Below are 27477 nucleotides of genomic sequence, written 5' to 3' on the forward strand. Positions count from 1 at the left end.
TATCATTTCAAATAAGCAGGGGAAAAGAAATCATTCCATAAACAATGCTGGCATAAGTGGCTAGCAATTTTGAACATTAAAAAGGTTAGACTACTATTAGATCTCTTAACCATTAAACAATGTATTAAATAAAACGATTCCAGATAGATCATAGACAAAGTTGTATTTCTTTTCTTCATTTAAAAATGAAAAAAAAATCTGCCTTAGTACAAGAGTCATGAAAAATAAAGTTAATGGACAACCAGGGGAAAGTATTTTCAACACATGACAAAGAGCTAGTATCCCAATATACATTGAGATCTTAGAAATTATTATGAATGGCATAAATAGCAAAACAGGCAATGGCTGTGAATATCAACTCACAGAAGAAACACAAAAATTCCTAAGTATATGAAAAAGTGCCCAACTTCATTAATAAATGCATATAAACAAAATAGTTCACACATTATATTGGCAAAAAAATTTAAACAATACAGTGTTATGAGGGTAGAGGAAAACAACTATAAATATTATATTCTATTGGTACCTGATGCAGTTTTTTAAAAAGGAAATGTGGCCATACTTATTCAAATAAAAAAAAAAAAGTTTCCACTATTTGATCCTGAAATTCCACTTCTAGGAATCTGTCTCCAAAAATGGTACCCCATGTCAGCAAAGTTATACGTCTAAGACTGTTCACTGTGGTGTCGTTTATAATAGCAGCAAAGTGGAAAACCCACATGTCCATAAATAAGAGAACGGCTGACTAGATTATGACATACACATTCCATGCAACGTTCTGCCTCTAAAAAGAATGAAGCAAACCTGTAAATGCTGAAATGAAAAGGGTCCCTATTGTTAGGTCAGAGAAGCAGACTATAAAATATGTCAGTACCATTCTGCCTTTGTTTTTCTAAATCTGTTTATACAGATATGCTATACAGGCGTGGAAAGCACTGGGGCCACATAAGCAAACTATCACAGTGGTTACCTCTGGGTGGTAGGACTGCTGAGAAAGAAGGAACAGCTAGCTCACTTTTTCATATAATTTAAATTTATTGAGAAAGTATTACCTTTACAAATTTTATAAAACCTAGACAGATTTTGGGCTAAGCTTATATTAGGCCTAGCTACAGAGTAAATGTGCATTCTTAAAACACTAAGCTCCCCAGAGCCAGGACTATGCCTTCTTCATCTCTATGCACTTGGAGCATGTTTTGCGTATAGTAGGTGTTCAGTAAACATCTTAACGCACTTCACTGAACAAGAGAAGGCATTCTACCTGCTGAATCCGCTGTGTGCAGTTAACTGTGAGTGAGAGATGTGTTGTGGGTGTCTGTAGATGAGGAAGGAAGGATAAGAGACCAGATTCACAGCTGTTTCCAAGCTGTTTGCAGACCATGAATCTGAAAGCAAGCTGAGTGTAAACTCCATCGGGCTTTAATTATTACCTAATGGGGAGGTTCCTCTCTTTGGATCAGAAGAGATTCATCCAAGAAACATCCCTGTGCTGCGGTGCTCAGGGCTGTGCCCCTCTCTGCAGCAGCTACTGAGAAATTTGCAGGTTGCTGTGTGGTCCAGGCTGTGGCGAAGCTGGATTCCTGCCGGCCGTGCAGGGAGAGATCAGCGTTTGCTCAAGAACATGGAGTCGGTAAGGAAAAAATGTTTTTCCTGCTCAGGCTTACCCTGAGCGCAGAATCATTATGCACTGAAGGGATACCAGACACTGGACAGAAAAACTGAAACTCACACATTCTCCTGCCAGGGAGGGGCACCCATATCACTCAACTGCTCTCAGCAACTGATACCTTTCTTCCCTTCTTGCACCTTTCTCAGTCTTGGGTCTTGTCGTCCTCCATGGGCACTGTACGGGGAAAGCAGCTGCAGGCTAACGAGGCCGCAGAGCCCACTCCTGGGGGTGGGCGTCCCTGGGCTCCCTGCCTGATGCAGAACAGGTGCAACATTCATGCCAAGACCCGGCTCCATCACCACTTCGACATCCCCGCCCCGACCGACAGAGGAAAACACAAACTGCATATACTGTTATCTTTTTTAATTCTCTTTCATCATTCATGTTCGTTTAGAACATTACAGTAGGCACGAAGGGAAAAATAACTGCATTTTAAAATGTATATTATAATATATGAAACCATGCCATTATCTTTTAGGGAAAAAAAGCATTCAAAAATTAATTTGATATTAAGGGTAAAGATTAAGACCAACATCCAAGTAAGCCATTTGTAAGGTTAAGTGCAAGTCGTGTTTTCATTCCAATGAGTTTACAGAGATGCTGGCATGACGTGTATGGTTTGAAACAGCCAAATCCTCGAAGGTTTCTGCACTTGGATTTAAATAAAAACTAAAATGTCAGCATAGTTTCAGTGGCTTTCAATTTCCTGTTTGATCTCAGAAATGTATGGATGGTCTTTGCCATGAGCTACTTCCATGATGGCAATGGCCTAGGAGAGAGAGAAGAGGGGTTGACAGCCTGAAGCCAGCCCCCTTGCCCCTCCCCCGGGCTAACTTTAATTCAGGCTGGACCTCTCTGCTTGACGGCACAGGATGCAAACTAGCTTTCAGAGCCTGTGTTAGCCTCCAGGGTCTGGCTGTTTTTTAAAAAAAAGAAAAGAGGACAAGATTCTCTCACATCCAACTAGTCACCCAGTCCCTACTGCTGAGGAAAACATTCTTCAGTAGCTGAAGAAATGACAGAGAAACTGATTTAGGAACAAACCTTTTTGATTTTAGTTCATATTACTAATGTGTAAGACATGACCAACCCGTTTTTCCCTTTCAAAAAGTGCATGCTTACATCTTTATACATATTCTTTAAAAACTTAAAAATAGGCACAAGTTTCATGTGAGCAATCCAGAGAGCACATATTTAATAAGGTTTCTTTAAGTGCAAGAGTTTCCAGTGGCTCCACTACTTTCTAGCTGTGTGACCTTGGGCAATTTACTTAACTACTCTGTGCCTCACTTTCCTCATCTGTAGAATAGGCATAATACATACCTCTCAGAGTTGTTGATACACATAAAGTGTTTAGAATAGTGCCTGGCATATAGGAATTACATATCTAGTGTAATCCATAATAATTTATTTTGCTCTTTTGTATTCAACTGTATTCTTCACAGATCGAAAAACTTAAATTATCCCCACGTCCCCCAAACAGGGAATTTTTGATGGCCTGTGACTCTGACGGGCCTTCCTTTCTATTCTACCATTCTCTTCCTAGATCTCAAACCAACCGGAGTGCGAGCCTTCAGGAATCGCCTGGTTTAAATGTCTCTCCTTGCCCTCTGCATTCACGTTAGGACCCGTGTTCCTTCCTCAGATCTACTCTATCCTTCAGTGATCAGCAATTAGTTACTTAACAGCACTCTGCCGTTGAGACCTAACTGGTTAACCTTTTTCCAACCTCACCAAGGCAATAAATGTCATCTTAGAAGACAAATTCCACAGTTTAAAAACAGAAAATTTTATTCTTAACTCCCACTTCTAGGCTGGGTCAGCCCTGGCCCTTCCATTTGGGATGTCGGACCTTATTCCATCTTTCTGTATACTGTATTGGGAAGATTTGGGAAATCTGGAGAGTTAGTCCACGGCCCCAACTTTCACAAAGATTCTCTTAACAGGTATAAACAGACTGTCTAAAGGTTACATTTTATCAACTTTTGTCTTCTACATAAATAATAATTGTCCCCAAGATTGTGTTTTATCAACTACTGATTCCTATATAAACAGCAATGAGAACCAAGACTCGGGATGGTGGCTGTGCTTCTGTGAGCGGCAGGGCCTAGCCCCTGGCCCACTGGCAGGTCCTGGCACATAACCATTCTCAATGAACGCTGACAATGATTATTAAGCCTATTTTAGAAACTGCAAATGGATAAGCCTCATGCTGAGGGCCTCTCCAGACCCAACTGCCTTGATTTCACCACAATCAGGCATCACAAATCTGTAAATCCTCAAGGGCAGAAATTTGGAGAATTCCCTCACTACGGTCTCCTGACCTACCCACGGCCTCTTTTTTTAATTTTTTCTTTCCTTTTATCGGTAATAGTGGACCAGAAAAGACATTTTAATAATGCCAGCCTCGTATCATGATCACATACTTATAGCACTTCCATGGCTTCCCAGGGGACAAAGGGAAAGTCCCCCCTTCCCCACAGCCGTGAACCTGTAACCACAATGGACACACTCCTTTCCCGACAGAAGGGTCAGGATGCAAACGTGCCAAAGGCTCAGTTTCTTACTACCCTGCCGCCTGCTGCATCCACCCCCCCTCCCACTCCTATATGGCTGGAGGGCGGACAAGGGCTAGTCTTGTTCCACGACTCCATCGGTCACCCGAGTCCTGCAGGAAGGGAAGTGTGAGGAGTCCGTCGGGCCCTGGGCCTCCTAACCTCACATCACACACACACATACCTTCTTCAGAGCTCTCTCCCCGGCAGCTTTGTTCTCCAGGCCCATGTACAATCTCCCCAGCTTCAGCCACATGGAGGCCACGTTGAGGGAGTACAGAGGATAGTGCTTGCTGGAAGGAGAGAAGAGACAACAGGCCACCTTATCAACGGCCGCCGAGAGCCCGCAGGCCGGGCGCAGTGAGCTGTGGTCCCTCAGCTGACGGTCACTCTCCACAGCAGCCAGGCTCCTCCAGACCCCGGCAGGTGCTGGGTGGAGGGCATGCATGGTTCAACCCTGTCTACCCATCGTGGACGCACTTCATTTTATGCAGTTTGTGTGTTTCTGAAAAGCGACAGGGGAGATCCTATGGCAAAACATGTATAAACACAACGTGCGGTCCCAGCCCCAGATTTTTGTCTTTTAGGTGCACGCATCGCGAGGCACTGGGAAAATTCCCTCTTTATGGGGACAATAGGCCTGGCCCCTCATATTAAAAAGATAGTATACTTAAAGATACAAACCTACCAGTGTCTCAAGACCTCAGCTTTCTGTCACACTCTATGATATCAGTTGGTTTGGCAAAATTATAAGCTCTCTGAAGTCAGGTCCTCCTAGTTCTTCTAGATATTCCTTCTCTACTGCCCAGGAGAAGGCTTTGTAGACAGCAGGTATTCTCTCTGGTTTTAACTGAAGGCTGACTGATGGGGCCTGCCTAGGAAGGAGCCATCCCTAGGAACAGAGACCAGGAGGCAGCTGGTGTGTGTGTGTGTGTACACACATGCGTGTGTTCAAGGTGTTTATTTACAGGCTGGTCTGTTCTACCTGCTCTATCCTCAAAGCCCATCCAAAACAGACCCATTCTAGCTGTATTCCTGGGCAGCGGGCAGCTCGCTGCCCAGAGGGATCCCTAGAGCCAGCAACCAAGAGAAGGCCAGGGCTGCGACCCCCGGAAGAGCTCCCTAAGCTAACAGAGGGTCCAGCACAGCAAGCCCTGCTGGGAGAGCAATTGCAAGGCCAACGTTCACTCTCATTCTCTGTCTCTCTCCCTACAGATCTACAGAGGGAAGTGCACATGGCCCAGAGGACTTCCTCACCCACCTCAGGAAGAAGGACAGGCTTTGAGATTATCCCTAAAGTATCAAATTCTGTTTCCAGGAGCAGATTTTAGGAACTGGCCTCCCCCATGGGCTCCCCCTGCTGGCTAATCAGGGCACTGGGAGGTTAAGTGGAGGGCCGGCTGGGCAGTGGACATTCAGACTGGACATAAACTTTACAGTCCCCAATCTCAGAACTTGAAGAAGTACTGAGGGCTTCTCAAAAGCCTTCAGGGTGCTTCTGGAACACAGAGATTTCAAGTCCAATACCCAGAGCTTCTGATCCACTTGGTCTTGGAGAGGACCCTGTCCATGCACAATGTAAATGTGTTTAACAGATGCCCCGGTGATCTGCTCGAGGGCAGCCAGGCCCTGAAATGGCTACTCAGGACCCCCTTCCGTCACCCACTTTAAGGTTTACTAACCCTCTCAACATGGAAACTTCCTTAACATTCACTGTTACTACAAGCTAAAATCCAACTTATTTTATGCAAATCGAGGGGAGGATATTAAATAACCACAGACAACACGCCAGTCCCAGAGTTTTGCCATTTGCAAAACGGATGCTGTACCCTGAAAAAAAGCAAAAGAAGGGGACAGAAAACCACTGATGGTTTACTGAGTGCCATTTGACTTGGAAGGCATGGGAGGGAAACGAAACAAACCGGTGGCTTTTTAATACTGGTCTGAATTAACTACTGCGGACAGAGTACCCTGGATGGGTCCAGGGAGGGATCCTGCCCCAGCACCCCCTGCGTCACCTCAGCCTGCCTCCCTGGGTGCCTCTTCTGGGTGGTGGAGGGCACAGGCCGGGCCCAGTGGAAGCACCCTGTGCCTGCACCTCCAGGTGTGTACAGAGGAGAGAGAGTTGCTCCTGGCATGCTCCAACATGATAGCGTCAAGACAGAACAGCCAAGGGACCATTCTAAATCACCCACTTCCATTCCGTGCTAAGATGATTGGGAAAAGCCACTGCAATCACCTGTAGGGCTGGATGATTTTCTGTCCGTACCGCAGGGCTCCCTCCCAGTCCTGCATGTACAAGCAGACGCCCATGGCCTGGTACATCATGTGCAGCATGTACACGTTACTGTCCTCAAACACACAGCTCATCTTCTCCTGGCTGAGCTCGCAGATCTCCAGCAGCTCACTAGGGGGTGCTCTGGAGTCAAGGAAAGGACAGGCCTGGCAGATCAGCTAGGAGGCTTCCCAAGGCCCCAGGGGCAAGGAGTTACTATTTTGTTCACTCCGCCCCTAGCTTCACCCTCGAAAAAGTAAATTACAGAAAGCCGGGCAAAAGTGAAAGGAGTCATATTTTTCTGGAAGAAAAAAACTAGGAGAAACTGGAGACCTCAGCTGTTAAACACAAAGAATTTTAGCCACGGGGAACAAGAGCCTCCTTTCAGCTGTAAACAATGTGGATTAGAATCAAAAATCTTCAATTTTCTAGTTAAATTTAAATCCTCAGCCAAGCTGAGAATTTTCACTAAAGATCTTAAGGAAAAAGTCCCCACCATGGGAACGTCGTTCTTTTTTACACTCAGAAAAAAATGTGCCTTTCTCCAATTTCCTGTCACTGGTTTTCTTTCTTTCTTCAGTACGAATCTAATGCCTTTTCAACAGCCAAGAAAATGCTATACCATAGCGGTTAAGAATATGGATTGTGCTAGCAGACCTGGGGCAAAACCTGGCTCTGCCCTGGTGAACTGTGTCCCTTGGGCAAATTACTTGCTATCTATGAGCCTGTTTCCATCTGTTACACAGCAAAACCCTTGGTGAGGTGCCTTGCCCAAAGGAAGATACCCAGTCAGTGAGGCTCTTCAAGGAACTGTTCTGCAGTTTTAGACAATAAAAGACTTCCACGAGGATGAGCTCCTGAGCAAACTAATCAAACGAGGAGAAACAGATAAGGTCAACATCATGAAATGCTGATGTAGTTGACTCCAAGAGATGGATGGTGCGTAAGTCTTTAAACGTTTACCAGGACACATCCTTCCTCCAATATTCAGAATCTGAAACCCATTCTTCTCCTGTCCCCCGTGCCCAACTCCCGAACAGCCCCTGTAAGGGAGGGTTGGTTGTAAAGGATATATTTGTAGTGCTTGGCCCGCCGGAACTCCTCAATGACATTGCGTGCGTATCTGACCATGTCACGGATGGCTTCTGCCTTTGGGGGATCACTGAGCTTCCGGATTTCCACCTTGGCCTTATCCTGAGGAAAATGTCCACAGGTTACTTCCCATGGAAACCACACTGATGGGGAAACCTCTCAAATAGCACGTTTTCCCATGCAGAGGTAGAGGCCTACCCATTCTAAAGTTACAAAAGAATGAAAGGGAATCAGGCAGGGGATCTAAGAGAAGTTCAATACTCATTACTTTTTTACAAACAAACAAAAATATTAATTTTCTAGACCCTCCTTATCCAGGCAAGACACCGAGAATATGTTTGCTGTGGGCAGATATGTGTGTTCGGACATCTGTGAAATCAAGAGAATAGAATTAAGGAGGGTTGGCATTGACAAAATAAGCTGCACAATGCCAGAGAAACTTCTTCAGATTCTGGTGAATAGGTGGGAAAGCTTGAAAATGTTTCTCCTGTGCTTTTTCCCTTCCCTCTCTTTTGAGCAGCCGTTTCTTTTCAAGACACAGCAATTTGGCAAATCCTTCTCTTATCTGAACAATGTGATGGGAATGTTTTAATCAGCTGCGAGAATCAGGTTTGAACAAAGATCTGGTCTCACTGGATCCCCCCCGGGCTACGCTAGTAAGGCGGGTTTAAAGCCTCAGCAATAGGACAGGAGGAGACGCCCCAAGTCAGACGGGGGCGCTGGCTTGGCACAGAGGCCCTGAGAGAGAGAGCAGACTCAGCACCCGTGCTGGGTCGGGGGGTTTACCTTGTCTTTGGTGGTACACTCCTGGCACTCACAGGTGAAGAAATAAGAATCTCTTAACCGGTCATTCCTGTCTTCTGTCGGGTACAGGAGGTCAATGTAGCTGGTAAAGACCTAAGGGGATCCAAAAAGTTGACGCTGCAGATTGCTACCAGGCCAACTCACGCCTTACCCTGCCTGTCGCTCTGCAAACATTCCTGATGGTGACCTTGCAGGGACAGGGGGGCCACAGCTCAGGATACAGTCTTTTACCTTAACACACTGAATTCCTTAAACTGAGCACCCGCTAGTGTCCTTCACCTCCTTGTGCTGAAGAGAAAGGGCTTCTCTACCCATCTCCCACAGAACCAAGGAACCCCTGAAACGGTAATCTGGACGGCTGAAAGCATCCCGCCTCCTTCCCCGCCCCAGAGAGCAAGCTGTGAATGTGGCCCAGCAGTAGAGGCCCTCGTCTTGTGTATAGAAGCAAAGGCCACGATGGGCAAAGAGCCCACTACTCATCCTTGGGGTTGGCCCTGCACCATCTCTTCCTGGTCTTTGTTTAGCCTCTTTGATCTCACAACCTGGGACGGCCTAGATGCACTGCTGGGTGGGTGCAGGGGAAACACGAACACACACACACGGTATGTTTCCCTTTATCCTGCCGTCAGCTGGCAATGGAGCAGGAAGCTCGGCTCAGCAGGCCGGGACGGGTCAGCACAGGGAGGATGCAGCTCCTAGGCCACCAGCAAGCTGTTGCCTTACCCAGCCGGGCCAGAGAACTTGGAAAAGTCATACCTTTGGGCTCATCAAGTTCTCCCATCCTTGCTTTTTTCTAACGGGCTCTATGACTGAGACTTGCAGCATATGGAGGAGGCCGGCATTTAACTGTCCATTATCTACTCACTGGGATGGCACTCGCTGCTCATCCCACACCATCAGGCAAACATCTGACTGAACAGATGGATGTCCCAAAGCCGTCACTGTGCCAGTAACCTCGGGCAACTGGCAGGCAGGCGAGGGTGGGGGACCCACACAGGCTAGGTGCTTGCAGGTGCCCTGAGCTCTGCCCAGTGCAACAGGCAGTAACAGAGACCCTGTGGCTCATCGGACACCCCAGGGAGTGGCTTTTTTTCCCCTTTGTAGGGCAGGTAACCCCCCAAACAGTGACTTGCCCAAAAGGAGGAGATTGCATTTCTGATTTGTGACAGGAGGTGGGGCAAAACACCAAGAGCAAGCCTTGCCCTGCTCCAGTGGCCAGAGCCTGCCTCACCTCTTTGAAATGACTGACGGGCACATGGTGCAACAGACAGAAGGGCCCAGAAGGTGGCGACAAAGGCCGCTCGCGGCCCAGACACAGCCAGTGGCTCCCAGGCAGCCCCAAGCGTGGGTCCTGGTGACCTAGGTTCCCACTGACTGCAATCGGCTGTTTTAACAAAAGAGACACCGGGCAGCCTCCACAAGACATTCGGAAACCAAGATACCCTGACTCAAAACAAGATGCCTTCCTCAGGACGAATTCCACAAAGGGTGGAAAGTCTGACCTGGGGCGTGGGGCTCCCAGTTTAGCTGTGGGTTAGTTAACAACGTCCAGAGAAACCGAGGCCCATATCATTTCATACACTAATCAGGATATTTAAAAATTTCTAGATATCCAGACATGTAACTTAAAAAAAAATAGCATTAGAGATTATTTAAACTGAAATGTATCTAAAGTGGGTGAGTACGATCCCTAAAAATTCATGTGTCTTGCTAGGGATATTAGAATTTACTTTAAGAAAGTATAGCGGGCTTCCCTGGTGGCGCAGTGGTTGAGAATCCGCCTGCCGATGCAGGAGACACGGGTTCGTGCCCTGGTCCGGGAAGATCCCACATGCCGCGGAGCAACTAAGCCCGTGAGCCATGGCCGCTAGGCCTGCGTGTCCGGACCCTGTGCTCCGCAACGGGAGAGGCCACGACAGTGAGAGGCCCGCATACCGCAAAAAAAAAAAAAAAAAGAAAGTATAGCATACCTCTGGCAAGGCCTGGTAGTCATGGACCCACAGCACAGGAAGGGAGAAGGGAATCGCTGACCAGATTCGCTCCATATCCCTAAGTTAGGGAGGGAAGCTAATGGTGGCCCTTGGCCACAGACCGCCTCTACCTGTCCCATCAGTGTGTACACCTGGCCATCTGCATTCCATTCCATTCCTAGAAAGTGAACCCTCCCAAGTTCAGATGCGGAACTGATAACGACGTGAACCGTTGAAGTCATTTGGAGTTGTAACTCGTTAGCTACTGCCGGGCTGCTCTTCTCTTTGCGGGCCGTGGGGGAACAGGCCAAAATTCATGAATCAAAAATAAATTCAAACCCAATTATCTGGAAATGGGAATACACAGACTCTAAGATTGCATTCTGGTCATTTTGGCAGTCTCATCTTTCTATAAATCTTCGTGAGGAACCTTACTCGAATCTATTCTTCCCTGGTTTTTTTTTTTTTTTTTTTGGCCACAGATGGACATGGTGAGCGCCAAAGGGAAGCTGAAAGTTTGGATCATGCCACAGGTCTGATCCTGAACCCTGGAGGGACTGAGGATGGTACCCACCACCGCGGCTGCCCTCCGCCACGCGCTCACCTCCTCTCCCGGGTGGATTTCCTGTACGGCTCTGACTTCTGCCAGGGTCCCCTTGTAGGTCACAATGACATTGGGGCAACAGCTATGATTCATCAGTGCAACGCTGCCAATCAGAAGAGAAAACCCAGTGTTCTCAGGAAGGCAGACGGACTGTTCAGGTGACTCCTCGGCCACTTACTTGCTAAGTTACAGAAACCGGATCTTTGTAGGACATTAAAAAAAAAATCTAACAGCTGGCCATCGGAGTCCAAGAGGTTGTTGTGCGTGCACTTATGACAATATCTGACATCTTAAATTTGAACAATACTGAAAAGTGAAATCTGCCATCCAAAACGGTGATTTCTAAGCCAAAAACAAAACCAGTAAAACCCCACACAACGATAAAGACAGCAGCAACAACAAATGCCTTCCTGTTAGATGCAGGACTCAAAACTCAACACCTACAGTGAACTGCTCCTCCGCTGGACACGGTACAAGACAAATGGGCTGTCACTGCCAGGCAGCTTTCTTTTTTATCAGAGGATGATTTCTAACATGCTGTCTTCAGATGTTGAGAAATCGCCACCGCGGGAGATGCCGGCTTCCTGAGTGAGGGTGTGTGATTCCCTGAGAGACCTGGAGGAGCCCGTCTGAGTCTCTGCACCTCAATTTCCTCATCTGGGAAATTGGGACAGTGCTTCTCCTGCTGCTTGCGGTCTGCTTTACAGGGACGGCGAGGACAGAGAGAGTCGCCTGTGCGAGGGCTTTGAGCTTTCTGATTATATCAAGGTCAAAGTTCTGAGAACAGAAATTTCTAAACTACAGGGGAAAAGTGCTTGATCTCTGAAAATGCTGCCTTGGAAATCACAATGCTGATGTGATTTCTGCCAAAGGGATTTTTTTTCCCCTCCAATTAAAACCGCCTGGATCCAAACTGGGGCTCATATGGGCACTCACATCCCTGTGCATCGCGGCTCTGGTGGCCGGTGTGACCCGCCTGACCCTCAGTGACCATAACCCCTTCTCCCGTTTGTTCCACGAACACAAAAAAGCAAGGGGGTTGGAGAGCCTGATGCAGAGGAGCTGCCCCCGGATTGCTGTGTACCAGGGGAGCGGCTGCTGGAGGTCTGGGTGAAGGGGCTGGCTGCCACGGGCAGGGCCATGCGGCGGCTTGCCTGGCTTGTCCGCGGGGAGGGTCACCTCCACCCCGCTTCCCGGCAAGTCATGCACAGGGAATCAGGCCCTAGGAAATCTGATAAAGAAAGGCACCAGAGGTTGTTCTTAGTGGAAGAGCAGGTTTCTAGGACCCTTTTGCCAAAGTATTAAGTAACTCATTTCAAGACAGACTCCTGGCCATCTTTCTCACGAAGGCGGGGTGGGGGCTGCCCGAAGGCAGGACACCTATCACAACTCACGCTCTTGGTACCGCGGTTCTCTGGGCAACTGCGGGACAGGGTGAAACCGCAAGCACCACCACACTTAGCCTTGCTTTCGATCTTTCACACACCAAGAGCAGACGTTCCAGAGCTCATTTCAGGGCTGAGGATGTCAAGATGAGCCTTCTAAAGAGGGTCTAATCACCTTTCTCTTTTTCTCCTTCCTTTTCCCAAGGGCAAAGGTCCCAAAGAACCTTTCCCCAAGCCACTTCCTTCCTCACCATCAGAATTCAACTGCAGATGACACCATTTTGGCCACAGAAACAGTAATACTACGGGAATAAACTTTTTGTTTCTCTGGTTCAAGAAAGCCTGTGACAGCTGATCAGGGGACATGGACCCGAACAGATTATTCTCTGTCTTTCAGACCCGTACGATGCACAGAGCTGGGCAGCAACAGACAGACATGTAGGGCTCACGTGCCATCCACGGCCAAAGCATGGGTGTTAAGGGTTTCCTGCAATTGCTTCAGCCTAGAGGCAGAGGCTCCTATATTAAGCAACATCACTTTAGGCGAAACTAATCTACAATGTGGAGGAACTCAAGACAGGGGATGCAGGAAGGGCTCCTTTGCTCCATCTGTGAAGCCAGAGCCTGATGTCAGGGGACTGACGCATTTGGAGACTATCCTTTCCATCAGATAGATAATGGCAAAGCCATGCTTGGCAGTCCATTACAATCAGAGCTATAATGATCTCCGTTGCTCAGCTGGCTGGCCTTTCTTGAATTACTTGAGTATTCCTAACATAAAGAAAAATCCTGTAGTTCTTTGAAATTTTTCCCTAGTTCACTACTTTAGCATATTCTCCCTCCAAAATGTGCTGTTTCTATACTGGTATTTTTCAAAAAGGACAGATGGACAAGAAGCTTACATAGTCTCTACGTAAGTCTACAGCCAATTCTTGGCAATTAATGTTTTCCTTTGAGTGGAAGAAACCCAAAGGTTCCCAGAACCACAGATATGCAAAAAGCAAATTTCTCAGCAGGGCCTGGGCTGTTCCTTCTATGCACACTCTAAAATATTCCTTAATAACAACTCTCTACCTAGCAGGACTTAACAAGCAACTGTTGTCTTAACTACTACCTTCAGATCCTTAAATGCAGGGGAAATATTTTGAAATCTGGCATAATTAAAAAGGGGACTTAATTCACTTGGAGTTTCATGTCTGCCACATGCCGTTAGGGAGGTTATTTAAAAATCAAAAAATAATTAAAATTAGTGATAAATAAGTAAAAAGAAAAAAAATGAAGTCACACTCAGCCTACTCAGGAAATACTGCTGATCCCAAGTGAGAAAGCTCTTCATCTTCAATTGTGAAGCCATTACAGTTAACCTGCGGTGAGAAAGGAGGGGGAGAGAGAAAGAAGAAAAAAATGAGCTAAAGCTTCTCTCTGGATAGAAATCAATTCTTTAATTTTGACCTTTAACAAATTAACTAGGAAGATGTTTGGTTTAGTGATTTGAAAACCTTTCTTTTGGCCAAGATATCTTTTTTGTGTGTGTGTGTTTTTTTTTTGTGGTGCGCGGGCCTCTCCCTGTTGTGGCCTCTCCCGTTGCGGAGCACAGGCTCCGTACGCACAGGCTCAGCGGCCATGGCTCACGGGCCCAGCCGCCCTGCAGCATGTGGGATCCTCCCGGACCTGGGCACGAACCCGCATCCCCTGCATCGGCAGGCGGACTCTCAACCACTGCGCCACCAGTGAAGCCCTGGTGTGGGATCTTAAGCCCACCTCCGTGCCCCTCTGCGCTCGGGTTTCCTCCATTGAAAAAAGGAGTCACTTAACCTGGTACCTAGCTCATAAGGCGAGGCGGCAGATATGAAGCCTTTACACAGCTAATCCAACTGCTGTCCATCCCCTTGAGAGGCAGGGGAACCAAGGCCCTGAAGCTACTTGGGACTGAGAATGTTCCTTCATGCCTCAGCCACATCAACTACCGGCCACTTGTTCATCTTTGAAAAGAAATATTACACTGAAAATCACCAAGGGCAGCTCTCAACATCCTGGAAGTCTAATTTAGAGCTCACAGGCTGAAAATAAGGACTATACTTCCCCAATTTCAGGCTGTTTCATAAACTCACGCTTTCCACAGACATCCACCGAGGAACCCTTATATGTCGGGCACCGTGCAGAGAAGGAAGAACAGGCCGAAATCTGTGCTCTCCAGGAACACCCAGGCTCCCGGGACACAGTTAATTCGGTGGGTGTTTTTCATTTGGATGGAAAACTTCACAACTGGAAGGGGCCTCTGTTGCTTTACTTTTCAGAGGATGAAAATAAGGTCAGAGAGGGGCAGTGACTCACCCAAAGCCAGTGGCAAAGGCTGGGAGCCCTGCTCTCCTCCTCAGCTATGAGGTTGTCTGTGAAGCCTGCATGCTGAATGATTTCACCCCATGAGCTGCAGCCAGGCTCCTTCCTACCAGACACAACACACTGGCGCATTTCAGGGCAATGGATGGGCTTTTTAAAACTAGCACCCACCGAGCACTTACTCTGGGCTGGGTGCTGCATATTTACCCTCTGATAAATCCATAATACTACTCTGGCATAACCCATTTTACAGATGGGGAAACTGAGGTTCAGGGAAGTCAATGATTAAGTGACTTGTTCAAGGCCATATAAGTAGCAAGTGGCAGAACAGGAGTCAAAATTCAAACTAGACATTCTGATAGCAAAGCCGTCAGAAACACACGTATTTCTTTTCACTGTACCATGATTCTTCTAAAATTGTTCTGGGGCTTCCCTGGTGGCACAGTGGTTGAGAGTCCGCCTGCCGATGTAGGGGACGCAGGTTCGTGCCCCGGTTCGGGAAGATCCCACATGCCGCGGAGCGGCTGGGCCCGTGGCTGCTGAGCCTGCGCCCCGCAGCGGGAGAGTCCACAGCAGCGAGAGCCCGCATAATGTAAAAAAAAATAATAATAAAATAAATAAATAAATAAATAAAATTGTTCTGATCTCTGATTCTTAATGTTGCAATTTTACTTAAAATTGAAGGGCCAGTGTCAAAGGCTTGGTAATCTTGGTACACAGAGAAGTAAAGGCTCCGATGGGTTTGACTTGCAGTTTTTACAATTCAACACATTTACAATCAGTATTTACAATTTTCAACATAAAAAGAGATGACTGTAGGTTAGTATATACAATATACAAGTTTTGAAATCCTGAGGTGTTGGGCATTTTTATGTAGAAGACATACTATTTTTTTGTGCCAGCTTCAGGTACTCTAATCTATTCTGTCATCAGGACATTAACCAACTATCATTAATCAGTGACCATCAACCAACATTATGTTAAGAGCAAATCAGCACCTTCATTCATTCAACAAAATTTACTGGAGCAGGAACTATGCGTCCTGCACCATACTAGGAACTGAATGATCTATACCCAGTCTCAGACTGGGTACTAATATGCCTCAGCAGTGGCTGGTACCCACGGGTTGACAGCAAACGTCTGCAAAGTGGAAGAATGAATGAGAGAATGAGAATGAGAGAATTTAGCCATTTTACAGCTGATCCAGGGACCGACAGCTCTTGACTAGCTTTGGGGGGCTGGGGAAGGAGACTTTCCCCTTTGCTTCGTAATCTCTTCCTCTTCGAGGTTCTCAGCTGGACTGCCTATGACTCCAAATGCTTTCAGGCTTCAGTGTTGCATGACCACTGGTCGGCTTTATTCCCTCTGCTGCCCTCCTCTCGCTGTGGAGGAGACAGTGTGTTTCTTCATTGCAAAGAACGGCTCCTGTGAGCACAAGTGTCCTTTCTGGGAGGCGGTAAGGGTGTTTAAGCCAACTCGCATAGCAATTTGCCTGCTAGCTTTCCCTCCCTTCTGAAATATCCCTAGGGAAGAAAAGTGAACTTGCCTGTTAAGAAAGATGCATGGGCCATCGTCCTTTTTTTTTCAAGTCAAATCAGGCCTAAGTGCCTTACTGAAGCTATTCTCATCATCAGCATTTAGACTAGATGTAGGCTGCACACTAAAAATACATTTCCCAGCCGTGCATATGTTCCCGGTGATTAAAATGCACCTCAGCGCTGCCGAAGGAGTGCAGTCACCTTCTGCTGCCAGCTGCTGCTGGGCCACGAGTTAACCCACAACACCCTCCCACGAACCAGAGAGAGGAAAGGGCTCAGAGGCTGGAACAGCAGACATTCAGCTGAGGGCTGAAAGGCAGGACCAGAAGGCGGCATGGGGCTGGAACAGCACTTTTCAGTTCTGCTTTAGAGCTGGTCTTTGAGGGTACTGAATGTCCCTTTTCAAATTTATATACGGAAAAAAGATATGTATGTGCGCGTGTATGTGCACCTATGTGTACACACACAATCTCAGAGTGGATAGTATGATTTGATAAGTATTAAGTCTTTCAAGGAATTAATTACCTATAGTTGTGTGTGTGTGTGTGTGTGTGTGTGTGTGTGTGTGCGCGCGCGCGCGCGCATGTGTGTATATATATCTGTATCTATCTCCTGGATTTTCTGAGTCGGTCCAAATTTCAAGGACTCTGAGTCATTTTCAGCACAAATATATTTCTGCTTGTGACACCAAGTGCCTTGATTTTTGGTAACTATGGTCCCATATCTACTAAGTCAACATTGAGAAGTCCCATCAGCATGCATTACTGTGTTGGAAAAAAGTTATTTTTTCCACAGCTAGCAGTGAAAAGATACCTATATTTATTTCATCTCTCTTGCTTTCTCACAGAACCATGCCTCATCTAATCCAGAAAAGAAGTCATGTATCTAGCTTTTTAAAAAATGTAAGAGAAGTCAATTCCTCAACTTTGTACTGTCACCCAAATCCACTGTCTTAGGATGCTTAGGGAAATATGCTGTAATAATCCCAGGATCATATAATGAAATCAGGAAGGTTTTTCATTATGTCTATTAACACTCATATCTGGAACCCATTTTTTCTTTTACCGAGAACAGCATTGTTTTCTGATTATGACAGTCCCACAATAGAAATATATCCATATAAACAATAGAGTCTATCAAGGATCTCATCAAACTGTTCACAGTGTTTTGCACAGAGGGGTTGAAGTAGGTGAATGAAGTGGTGATGACTCGCTTCTTTCTTGATATGTGCAATTTTTAAAGTGGGAGAACTATGGGTGCTTTTCATCTTTTCTTCTTTTTAGTATTTTCTTAAGTTATCCATCCCCATTGTAGAAAATCCAGAAAAATCATCCAACAAAAAAGCAAAACTTTTCCACAACTCAGGAGATAACCAGCAGTGAACTTCCATTTCAACTTTTTTTTTTTTACATAAGTAAAGTTTCATATTACACATTCCCCTGCTCTTACACTTAATGTTATATCATCGTTTTTTCACACCTTCAGATGTTCTTTGAAACGTAACTTATAAAGGCTACATAACCTTCCATCGTAAGGCTAAGCCAAAATTTATTCACCACACTCCTACTGCTGACCATTTTTAATATGTACTTCCTTTTCTTTTTCTCTTTTTTTTTTTTTTTTGGTTTTAAAAAGAACCACGCAATAAACAATTTGCATGTCAATTTCCACCCATAATCTCTGACTACTTCCTTAGGCTAGATGCCTAAAAATGGAATTAGTGGGTCAAGGGGTATATAGGCGATGCTTCCTCTGTCCTAAGATGAAAATGTGTAAGTATCTCCCCAAGCTCTTTTATCCATCTAGGCACTGAAGGCCCTGGCAGGGGAATGTAACTACTTGTGCCCACAGAGCAGCACTCCAGTATCTCTCTTTCTGGGAAGGTCACCTTCAACTACACGTTCAGCTCGGAGGGGAAAACGCAAGGGTACATTAGGGAGAGAAATCCGGTCTGGCAAGTCATGCCGGGGAAGAGCTGCCCTCACAGTAACAGAAGACTGATGCAGCCAGACTGTGTCCAGCCAAAGGGCGCCGGCCGCCGCACTGTCTTCTCGTGTCCTAGCCGTGCCCAACGGAGCCTCGGCCTTTCCCAATGGCTGGTTTGGCAACCAGCCTTAGCACCTTTAAGTTGCTCTTGTCTAGAAACCTCTTTAATTTTTTTTTTTAAATCACATCTGATTCTGGTAAACCTAGGCTCCTCTAAATAGGATTTCTGAGCAACCATCAGGAAAGAAGACTTCCTGTACGTAGACCCACTTGGGCTTCTCTCTGTGGTGACTGTCCTTCCTGGGGCCGTCTGTACCTGCCTCTATTCATCAATACAGTGTTGGCAGGAGTAAAAAAACAAAACAGAAACAGACGACCAAAAAGAGCCCACTACTGTCAGAAGGGGAGGTTTAAGAGAAGCGTAAAATTTAACGTAGGAACCTCAAACGGCCTTTTCTATTCAAAGAGCTCCCAGTATGCCATGGTACTGGGGCACTGGCAACTCCTCTGCTTTCACAGACCCTTCCTGCAGCAAGAGGCAGAGGTAGGGCGAATTTCCTACGTGCCACCATCACGGGGGGCCGGCACGGACAGGACCCTGATCTGCTCAAGGACACCTAGCAAGGTTATGCAAAACAGGGCCCAACAGGTCAAGAACCATGTTGCCAAGTAGAAGCCATCATTCTACTTTCGTTCATCTTCACCGACCACGCGCTGGGGAGAGGGACTCAGGCAGGGCAAGGTTAGGCTGAGTGTCACTGGACGCTCGCATTCTTACCTGTGCGAAGAGAACTACCAGGCTATGGTTGTCAGGGAACTCAAGGTGCTTGGAGTAAAAGCGATGGAGAGCAGCAATGTCACTCTGAATCAAATCTTCCTTCTCATTGTCCAATTTATCCAGATCTGTGGACAAACCATTATTCCGCTGGTAGAAAACTCTGGATTTCTAGCCATATCCTTTTGGTACTGTACGTGGCGTGAAGCAGGAGGAAGAAAATACGTGGAGCCCCCAGGAAATATTCCTCCTCATCACCTGGCCTAACTGATAAACCCTAGGGCAGGAAAGGCGTGCCATTTCCTTCTTCTCTTCCTCGGACAACTGGAAGTCACTCGGGACAGGGAATTTCAACTGACCATTAGCAACAAGGTCAGGAGTGAGTGGCGATGACTGATAACTAGCTTGGTCAAGTCAAGGGCCCCCCCGATGGGCCCTGGAGTCTATGTCATGATCGAGAAAGTGGACAGCCCCTGATTTAATGCCTTTCAGTGAGGACGTCAGCTGTTTACAGGACTGCAATTCAGCAAAGATCGAAAAAATACTCAGCATGCCAGGAGAGCCAGCAGGAGATAGCGTGGGATGTAATAATTCATCCTGTAAGTTCCTACTTCCCCTTAATTATTTCCTAGCAGTCCCAGCAACTCAGGAAAAAAAAAAAAAAAGTTATATTCATGTTTCAAAACAGCACACAAGTCAAAATAAAAACTGGTCATTGTAAAATCCCCCCCACCACTAAGAATCCAGCTATCTCTTCCCTTCCTTAATCCTGTCTAATTCACAGATAATGTGTGGGTAAGATAACTCCTCAGCCAGTCAGTCACAGGGAGACTTACGTGATTCAAACTCCTTCACGGCTAACAATTTCTCTGAAGGTGTTCTCTCTGGGTGGATTTTCTAGTAATTGGGGAAGAAATCACACAGACAGATTTCAACACCTAGTGCAAAAAATAGTGCTTTCACTTGTACATCAATATGAAGAAAAAGGCAATAGTTCTGAATGAAGTAAAGAGAGCTAGCCAAGGAGTCTGTCATTTGGGCTCTGAGAGCTTGTGCCTAACATCCAAATCCAAAGGACTCTTTTGAAAAGCTTTTAAAAGCATCTGCCACGTTCCTAATACCCTGATAATGCTATGCACACAGTAGGCTCAAAAATGCTTGTTATGGGAAAGAACGGTGGCTAGAAAACAACTTTTTAGGTCCCTGACTTAAAAGGACCGAGTCTGCAGATGAACCATCCCATTTATTATTTCTCCTTCTAAAAAGGAACAAAATCAAACCCCCCATCCATTTTACACTTTCTTTAAGCATAGGCTAAAACGATCTCAAATTCCATGTTTTAAAAAGAACACTTTCGGTTGTACCCGTGAGCCCAGATTCACTTGAAACGTGTCGCCGGCTTTGTTCTAGACACCCCAAGAGGAGCTGACAATAGTAAACCCGCCAGGCTTTGAGAACATGAATAAACTTGGTGTTGACAAGAGTTCAAACGTGGAGCTCAAGAGCTGGCCCAAGGCCGTGTCTTTGTAATCGGGCTATTCAATTTGGGTATACAGGTGGTCCGGCCGGGCGCTCTCACCTCCCTAGTTAACATGCTACGCTTCCCCTTGGTAGTTGGGTAGCCTGTCTCCCCGAATCCTTTGCAAGTGACTAGAATACAAATGGTCTGGTTTTTTAATCATCAAGTCCTATAGGGATGAAAAGATGGCCAGGTAACTTTTCATTTAATAGACTATTAGTCATAGTAGTAATTATAATAAAAGTTGAATGAAGCCGGTATAAACTCATCATAGCTTTCAGACTACGCTCCTGGTGCCAAAACATTTCAATAGTTCTTTTTTAGAGCGGAAATCTTCCCATTCACAGGATCCATTTCTATAAGATTAGTAAGTCATTTTGCCTGGGAAAACTTTTCATTCAGAAAGGGCACCGGCTCCTTCTGAATTCTTCGCCACCACACTTTCAATAACGTCAGGAGGTGGGGCTGGGGGGGAACCAGCAGACTGGTCACCCACTCCTCCCAAGATGCTTATGGATCAAATCGGATGGCTTACTTGCCCTGACACCTCGCCCAGTCACACCATTTTCTCCTACCCTTTCCTTCCGACCAAGTACTTGGCGTATATTTAAAGACGACACTTAGTAAGGACCCAAAAGTTAACCTCCTCCAGCAAAAGAGCATTCTGGTTTTCGGTCTCACTCTACAGGCCAGCCTCGATGCCTGTGGCTACCGTGAGCCAGCGAAGGCGCATGTCTGCAAGCACCTGACCCAGGCTGAACATGACAGAAGCATGACTTCAGCGGTCAGAAACGTTCTTCTGTTTACGATGCCGAGGACCCTGACTTGGTCTGGGGACAGATATGAGCTGGTCATGATCACATTTGGTTTCGATGAAGGAAAAAACAAAAGTTTTAAATGGAGGGAGGTGGGGTGGGGGAAGACAGAAAGAAGAGGCAGATGAAATTTCGGCTTTAAAAGAGTTACAGTACAGAGGCCCTGCCCGCAGCTTATCACTAGCAAGCAGCTCCGTGGACATACACCTTCTGAGCTCCGTGCGGCCCATTGCATCGCGTCACAAGGACAAGTCCTATGGCGTTTTCCGCCCCTCCTTTTAGTTTGGTCAAGATCAGGCGTCTTATTGTCATGCAATCAATGAGGCCTGAGCAAACAAGGGGTCAGGACAGCCAGCCCCGGCTTCATCTTTGGAGGAAACTGTTGATGGCTGTCTTCATTCCCCACCCTCCTCCCCCCTCCCCTTGCCTCGATTTCTACTTTTCCGCTCCTTTTCTTTCTCCTCTCCTTGCACATGCCATGCTGGATGTTCTACCCCAAGGCAGGGCAAATAGCAAGACGGAGAGGAGCAGGACCCAGCACAGGACGGGGGTGGAGGGAGGGGGGAGAGTGTGCACTCTGTGTCTGGGGAAAGACGGGAACAGTGCAAAGCTTTGAAGGCCGGTCTCGTTCCCTAGGACGCTCTCATTACTGTCAGTCAGGTTTTCACGCCCTGAAAGGCCGTATTTTTCTATGTAAACCTGTCTCATAAAAAGCTCAGAACTTTAGTAACTGCGGCCACGTTCCTGGCCTGGGGTCAGTGACATCCTAGCTGCACAGGTCAAACAAACCAGCTCACACGTGCAGCACCGTTCCCAACCCCATCCACGTGGATGTGACCGGAAATGGGGTCCCAGGACACGTAACGAGAGACAATCACCATGGGTCACTCACTCATCTTTCTGACCTTCAAGAAAAAAATAAAATAAAACGCACTTGAACGTGATCCCAATTCCTCACCTGTTTGGCCAGAATCCTTGCAGTTAGCCTTACAGTCTCTGAGGGATTCCAGTTTTCCCCCAAAACAACCATGGGAGAACATTCCAGCTTGTGCATGGGCCAATCTTCTCTCTGGGAAAGTTACAAAACAATTATTACACACACACACACACACACACACACACACTGCAATAAAGTTCGAGAAGAGAGGATGCAATAAGTCCTACTAAGGTCAAGTGAAATACGTTTCCTTTTGGAAAACACGATGATGCTCACAAAAGCTAGAGATGAAAACATCCTTTAAGATAGTGGTGGCTGTATAACCTTGACTCAGGCCTGGCCAAGGTTGTTGGCAAGAGAAAATTTGCTTTGTGTTGTTTCATCAAGCCATCTCGTGCCCCTCATAATTCCAAACAACACACACACCTTTCCATTATCTGTGGTGGCTGTCAAGTCACAGGGGTGAGTGACTTTGGCCTTAGCCATTGGTTTGGCTCTGTTCCCTGAGCTTCTGTTCTGGCTCCGTTCTCACTTCAGGGCAAACAACCGAGAAGTGACATACACAGCACCTAGTCTGTGTGTGTCTACACAGACACAGCCCAGCACCCTTTTACAGGTGATAAAAACAAAACACAAATGAGGGCTTTGTCAAGGGCCCTCTAAGAGTCTGGCCAGGGCAACTCTTGGGAATATTTAGGAACACAGACTTCCTGAAGAGTCATGTGATAAAAGAGGAAAACTGTACTCCTCTCTATCACTTGTCTTGAAGCTTTCTGCCCCAGGTTGGGGGGTAAAGGGCGTGTGCTCACTCCTGGAAGGGCGGGGGTGCCCCCTTCGAGACGGGAAGGCTGAGGAAGTAGGAGGACGCGGGTGCCGTGGAGGAAGAATGATGCCGGCGCCAGTGACAGGGTTACTGTGGGGTGACTGGGAACTGCCTGGACCACACGGGCTCCAATAAAAGCGCAGCGCAGTGGCACGATGGGGCTGAGAGGCTGTGGGAGAGGACTCAGTGGCAGTCTGCAGACACTCTTTGTCGCAACAGAACCGGGTACCGTAGTGTTCTCCCCTCCGCCTTTCCTGCCTCAGAAAATGGCAAGTCTGATGGTTCAGGAGCTCAGACCAGAACCCTGGAGTCCTCCTGGCTGCCTCTCTTCTCTCCCTCCCACTCCACATTCATCTCCCTGGCAGATCCATCCTGTCTGCCTGCAGAACACACCTAGCCTCTGAGTACTTCTTGCCTCACCCCGCCCCCCACCTTTCTACTGGGTGTGCAGACCCGACACCTCGCCCCGCGGCTACTCGCCTTCTACCTGGACACCTGCTTCTGCCCCCACCCGACGCTGCTCCAGAGAAATTGATTCTGCAAAGCACAACTCAGAGCCTGCCATTTCTCAGCTCAGCACCTTCTAACGACTTCTCACCTCAGAGCGAAAGGCCAAGACTTAAAAGATGACCCGTGAGGCTACACGTGACAGGAGCCCCCCGGCTTCCACTGCTCTGAGCTCATCACCACCACCATGCTCCCTCACCTCACTCCATGCTGGCCCCCACGTCTCCTTGCTGCTCCTCGAACAGACCACGCTTGCTCCCGCCAGGAGATCTTTGGCACTTGCGGTATTTCCTGGCTAGACGCCTCTTTCCCTAGACATCCACCTCGCTCCCTCCCTCCTCCACTGCTCGGATGCCCCTTTTCAAGGTTCCTGCCATGAATACCCTATCAAAACCAGCACTCTCCCCAACACTCTCCCTTTCCTTGCTTTTATGTTTCTTCTTAGTACTTCTTACCACCTGACATATTACACACTGAGTAGTTGTTTGGTTTACTATGTCTCCCTCCTGCTCCCACTAAAATAATAGTCTGTTTTGGGTACGCCTGTTACCCCAGGACCTAGAACAGTGCCTGGTATTTACTAGGCACTCAATAAAGTTGTTGAATGAATGAAGCTGTCTCTCTCCCCTCCCCCATGCCAAATATAGGAAAGACACGATGTCACAATGATTTAAGGCAGCCCGTGGCACAGACCCTTGGCTCAAGTTCTGTGCCAAGATGTTCTGCAGAGTTAAATAACACCATGCCAAATATAACTAAGAACAGTGGGAGAAAGAAATGACAAGATATGCACAAGGGAGAAGAGGATCTGTTTTTAGCCAAAGCCTAAAATGAGAGCACGGTGATGAGGCAATGTGGTAGGAACAGGTGGGTCTAGCTCCCAGCTGACAAACCGGCTCCCTCCCCAAATGCAAGGCAAAAAGGGAAAGCCAAAGAGGGCTTCAAGCCTGGCCTTGGGATATCCAAGGGAAGTGAGGACCACCAGCTGGGGACAGATGGATAACTGACAACTACGAACACACACGTGTCCACTATGACCCCAGGAACGCTAATCCAAGGTCTCTGCGGGGCCTTGAAGATGTTAGTTTTCTGAATTGTAGGTGGTGTCTTTTGGTGTTTAACAATGAGCTCCTGGGGGAAATAAGTTTAATACTAACATTTCTTTTTATTTATTTATTTATTTATTTATTTTTTGTGTGGTACGCGGGCCTCTCACTGTTGTGGCCCCTCCCGTTGCGGGGGCACAGGCTCCGGACGCGCAGGCTCAGCGGCCATGGCTCACGGGCCCGGCCGCTCCGCGGCACGTGGGATCTTCCCGGCCCGGGGCACGAACCCGCGTCCCCTGCATCGGCAGGCGGACTCTCAACCACTGCGCCACCAGGGAAGCCCCTAACATTTAATATGACTTACATATTATTAATAGAATTAATGTCAAATTAATGTGAATAAAAAGTAGCACACAATGTAGACATTTATTGATGTTAATGTCTTCAAAGGGAAGGGAACCTAACTACAGGGCACGGTCTGGAGGCGAGCAGGGTGCTGCGAAGTAAGAGGACACTGGTTTGGGGCTCGGGGAGACCTGCATTCTCACCCCCGCTCTGCAGCGAAGCAGCTATGTGACACCAGGCAGGCCTCTTAATCCCTCTGCATCCATATCCTTGGCTGTAAATAACATGATCCCTAAGTTATTTAGCAGGTCCAGAATTCTGAGTCTATGATTTTACGCCTTCCAACAGTGATAATCAGACACAAAAGCTTGAAGACTACCAACAAATATAGGACCTTCGAATGGGATAATTAGGCATTCATGCAACCAACCACAAAGGGTCCTTGTGGGGATCCAGCAAATAAGCTAACCCATAAGAAGCATTCAGACCAGTGCCTGGCACACACTGCGCTCTCAACAAATGCTGGTAATTGTTCATTTACTGGTTCTTTCATTCATCCAATAAGCCCCCAACTGACCGTAGAGGCAGAGGTGGGAGATGGAGTCTTTGACGTCCAGTAGTTTTTGACTATATCGGAACACAAGGTAAAAAGTAAGAGCACCTAGAATGTGATGCAGCCCCACACAAAGCAGTTAAATCAGAGAGCTGGGTAAATTCAAGGACGTGCAGGATCATATACGTTTCATCAAGGGAAATTTACTAGCTAATAAGAAGTTTTCACTTTCTGTCAGAAGGTGGAAATGACAGAGATGTGCCACAATGGCACGACTCGGTTTTAATTCTTAAAAAAAACAAAAAAACAAAAAACGGCGGGGGGCGGGGGGAGAAGAACATCTGGTAGAAATGTCAGATAGGTTCTGAGCATATCCTGATATAATCTGCCCCAATTTTGCCCATAAGAAATTATAAACAATCAGATTGGACAAAATTGAAACAAAAAAGTAAGCTAACCTGATGGATAGGAATGTCTTATCAATTAATAGTGCTTTATTTGTGTTTTGTTTTGTTTTGTTTAGTACTGGCAGTTTCATTGTACACAGAATGATTTTGCAACCCTTTATGCTTTTAAAAACATTTTTGCCCGTTTTTCCAAAACTTTCTCTACTAGTTTTCTTCAAAATTAAAGCTGTTACTCCTTGCCTGATTGCAATCTTTATAAAATTGTATGTGAACTCCAATGGATCCCATTTCCCAGGAAAGTAATATACAAATAAATGTACAGGAAGGATTCAGAAAGACACGTGCCAAAGTGTCACTGGTGATTTTCTCTGGAAGGATAAAATTATGAAGTTTGGCTACTCTTTCTGTTCTTCTTTCAGTCTTTACTTTCTGATTTTTCTACATTGAGCACAGATTATTCGTGCAATAAATTTGAACAATTAAATCTAACGTAAAAGTAAGACAGGGAATTTTTTGGTACACTTTTTAAACTTATAGTTCATTTTCAGCCAATGTAATAACAGCTCTGCATGACTTTCCTTTTTGTGCATGGACAAAAATGCTTAAAGATGCGTAAAGAGAGTTGCAAAATTGTTTCATGGTACACTGGCACTTCCATCACTGGAAGAAAAGAGTGATTGTCATGTCATCCAGTTTTCTGCTGAGCAAACGATATGTTGCCTCCCTGCATAAGAAGACCGGATTTTTACTGTGATGCCCCCTTTTCTAACTCTCGCATTTGGTGTTTCTCTTGTTCAATCTAGACCATGTCTACTTGTACACACACTTAGGTGATTTGTGAAAATGTGGGATAGTAAGAAAATGTCAGGCTTGCTGCTCTCTACTACCATTCTCTGCGAGAGGAAGAATGAAGAGGGAATCAGGGGCTTAGGGACCATCTCACACCAAGATGACAGACACTGCTGAGCCTCCATCACAAGGACATCTGCGTTGTCTTCTCTTCCCATAAAAGAGTGATTGGGACGCACTCATTCATTCCTACACGTTTTTTCCTACTGGTGATATTAACCATTTAGAAAAAAGAGTGGTTCTGTTGAAGATGGTTCCTGTGTCTGGCTTAAGAGGACAAAGCGAAGTTAACCAGGACTAAACCTATGACTCTGGCCCCATTCACTCATCACTCAAACAATGACAGGGTCACGGGAGCATTTCTTGGACACTTTCTACACTTCAGTTACTTTCTAATCGATGATAAAAGTCAAGAATGTTCTCGAATCTTTGATCACAAGCTCCTCACACATGCTTTTTAAAATCTCCATTGGGATATGCCCCTTCCTACTTTCACAAGCACACTCATAATCCTATCACCTCTATTTACAAAACACAAAGCGTTTTCTTCTATTTGTTAATGTTAAGAAATAACACCCTAGAAAGTTCTACTCCACAACTCCTCCATGTAATAACTTTCTAAAACTATTCTCTTCAACGTGTCATAGTACGATTTAATGAAAAAGTCTTAAGTGAGTGAATAA

The 27477-nt window shown here is 46.4% G+C and overlaps 1 protein-coding gene across 6 annotated transcripts in view; it reads right to left on the minus strand.

Annotated features, from left to right (window-relative positions):
• The window catches only part of SMYD2 (SET and MYND domain containing 2), a 93859-nt gene that overhangs the window by 41288 nt on the left and 25094 nt on the right, over positions 1 to 27477 (minus strand). For 3 of the 6 annotated variants that reach the window (XM_067029779.1, XM_067029775.1, XM_067029770.1), the window contains exons 3-11: positions 22286 to 22396; positions 19830 to 19890; positions 18997 to 19121; positions 13651 to 13718; positions 10970 to 11072; positions 8378 to 8488; positions 7573 to 7693; positions 6464 to 6638; positions 4409 to 4517 (exon numbers count right to left, since the gene is read on the minus strand). In XM_067029779.1, coding sequence (XP_066885880.1) covers positions 4409 to 4517; positions 6464 to 6638; positions 7573 to 7693; positions 8378 to 8488; positions 10970 to 11072; positions 13651 to 13718; positions 18997 to 19121; positions 19830 to 19890; positions 22286 to 22396 — 984 coding nt within the window. Of the gene's footprint in view, positions 1 to 1797; positions 2439 to 4408; positions 4518 to 6463; positions 6639 to 7572; positions 7694 to 8377; positions 8489 to 10969; positions 11073 to 13650; positions 13719 to 18996; positions 19122 to 19829; positions 19891 to 22285; positions 22397 to 23793; positions 24235 to 27477 lie in introns of those variants that run through there. The other 3 variants (XM_059041756.2, XM_067029783.1, XM_067029785.1) reach the window with 2 other exon arrangements.

This window comes from Kogia breviceps, chromosome 1 (genome assembly GCF_026419965.1).
Source record: "Kogia breviceps isolate mKogBre1 chromosome 1, mKogBre1 haplotype 1, whole genome shotgun sequence".
Classification (NCBI taxonomy): Eukaryota; Metazoa; Chordata; class Mammalia; order Artiodactyla; family Physeteridae; genus Kogia; species Kogia breviceps.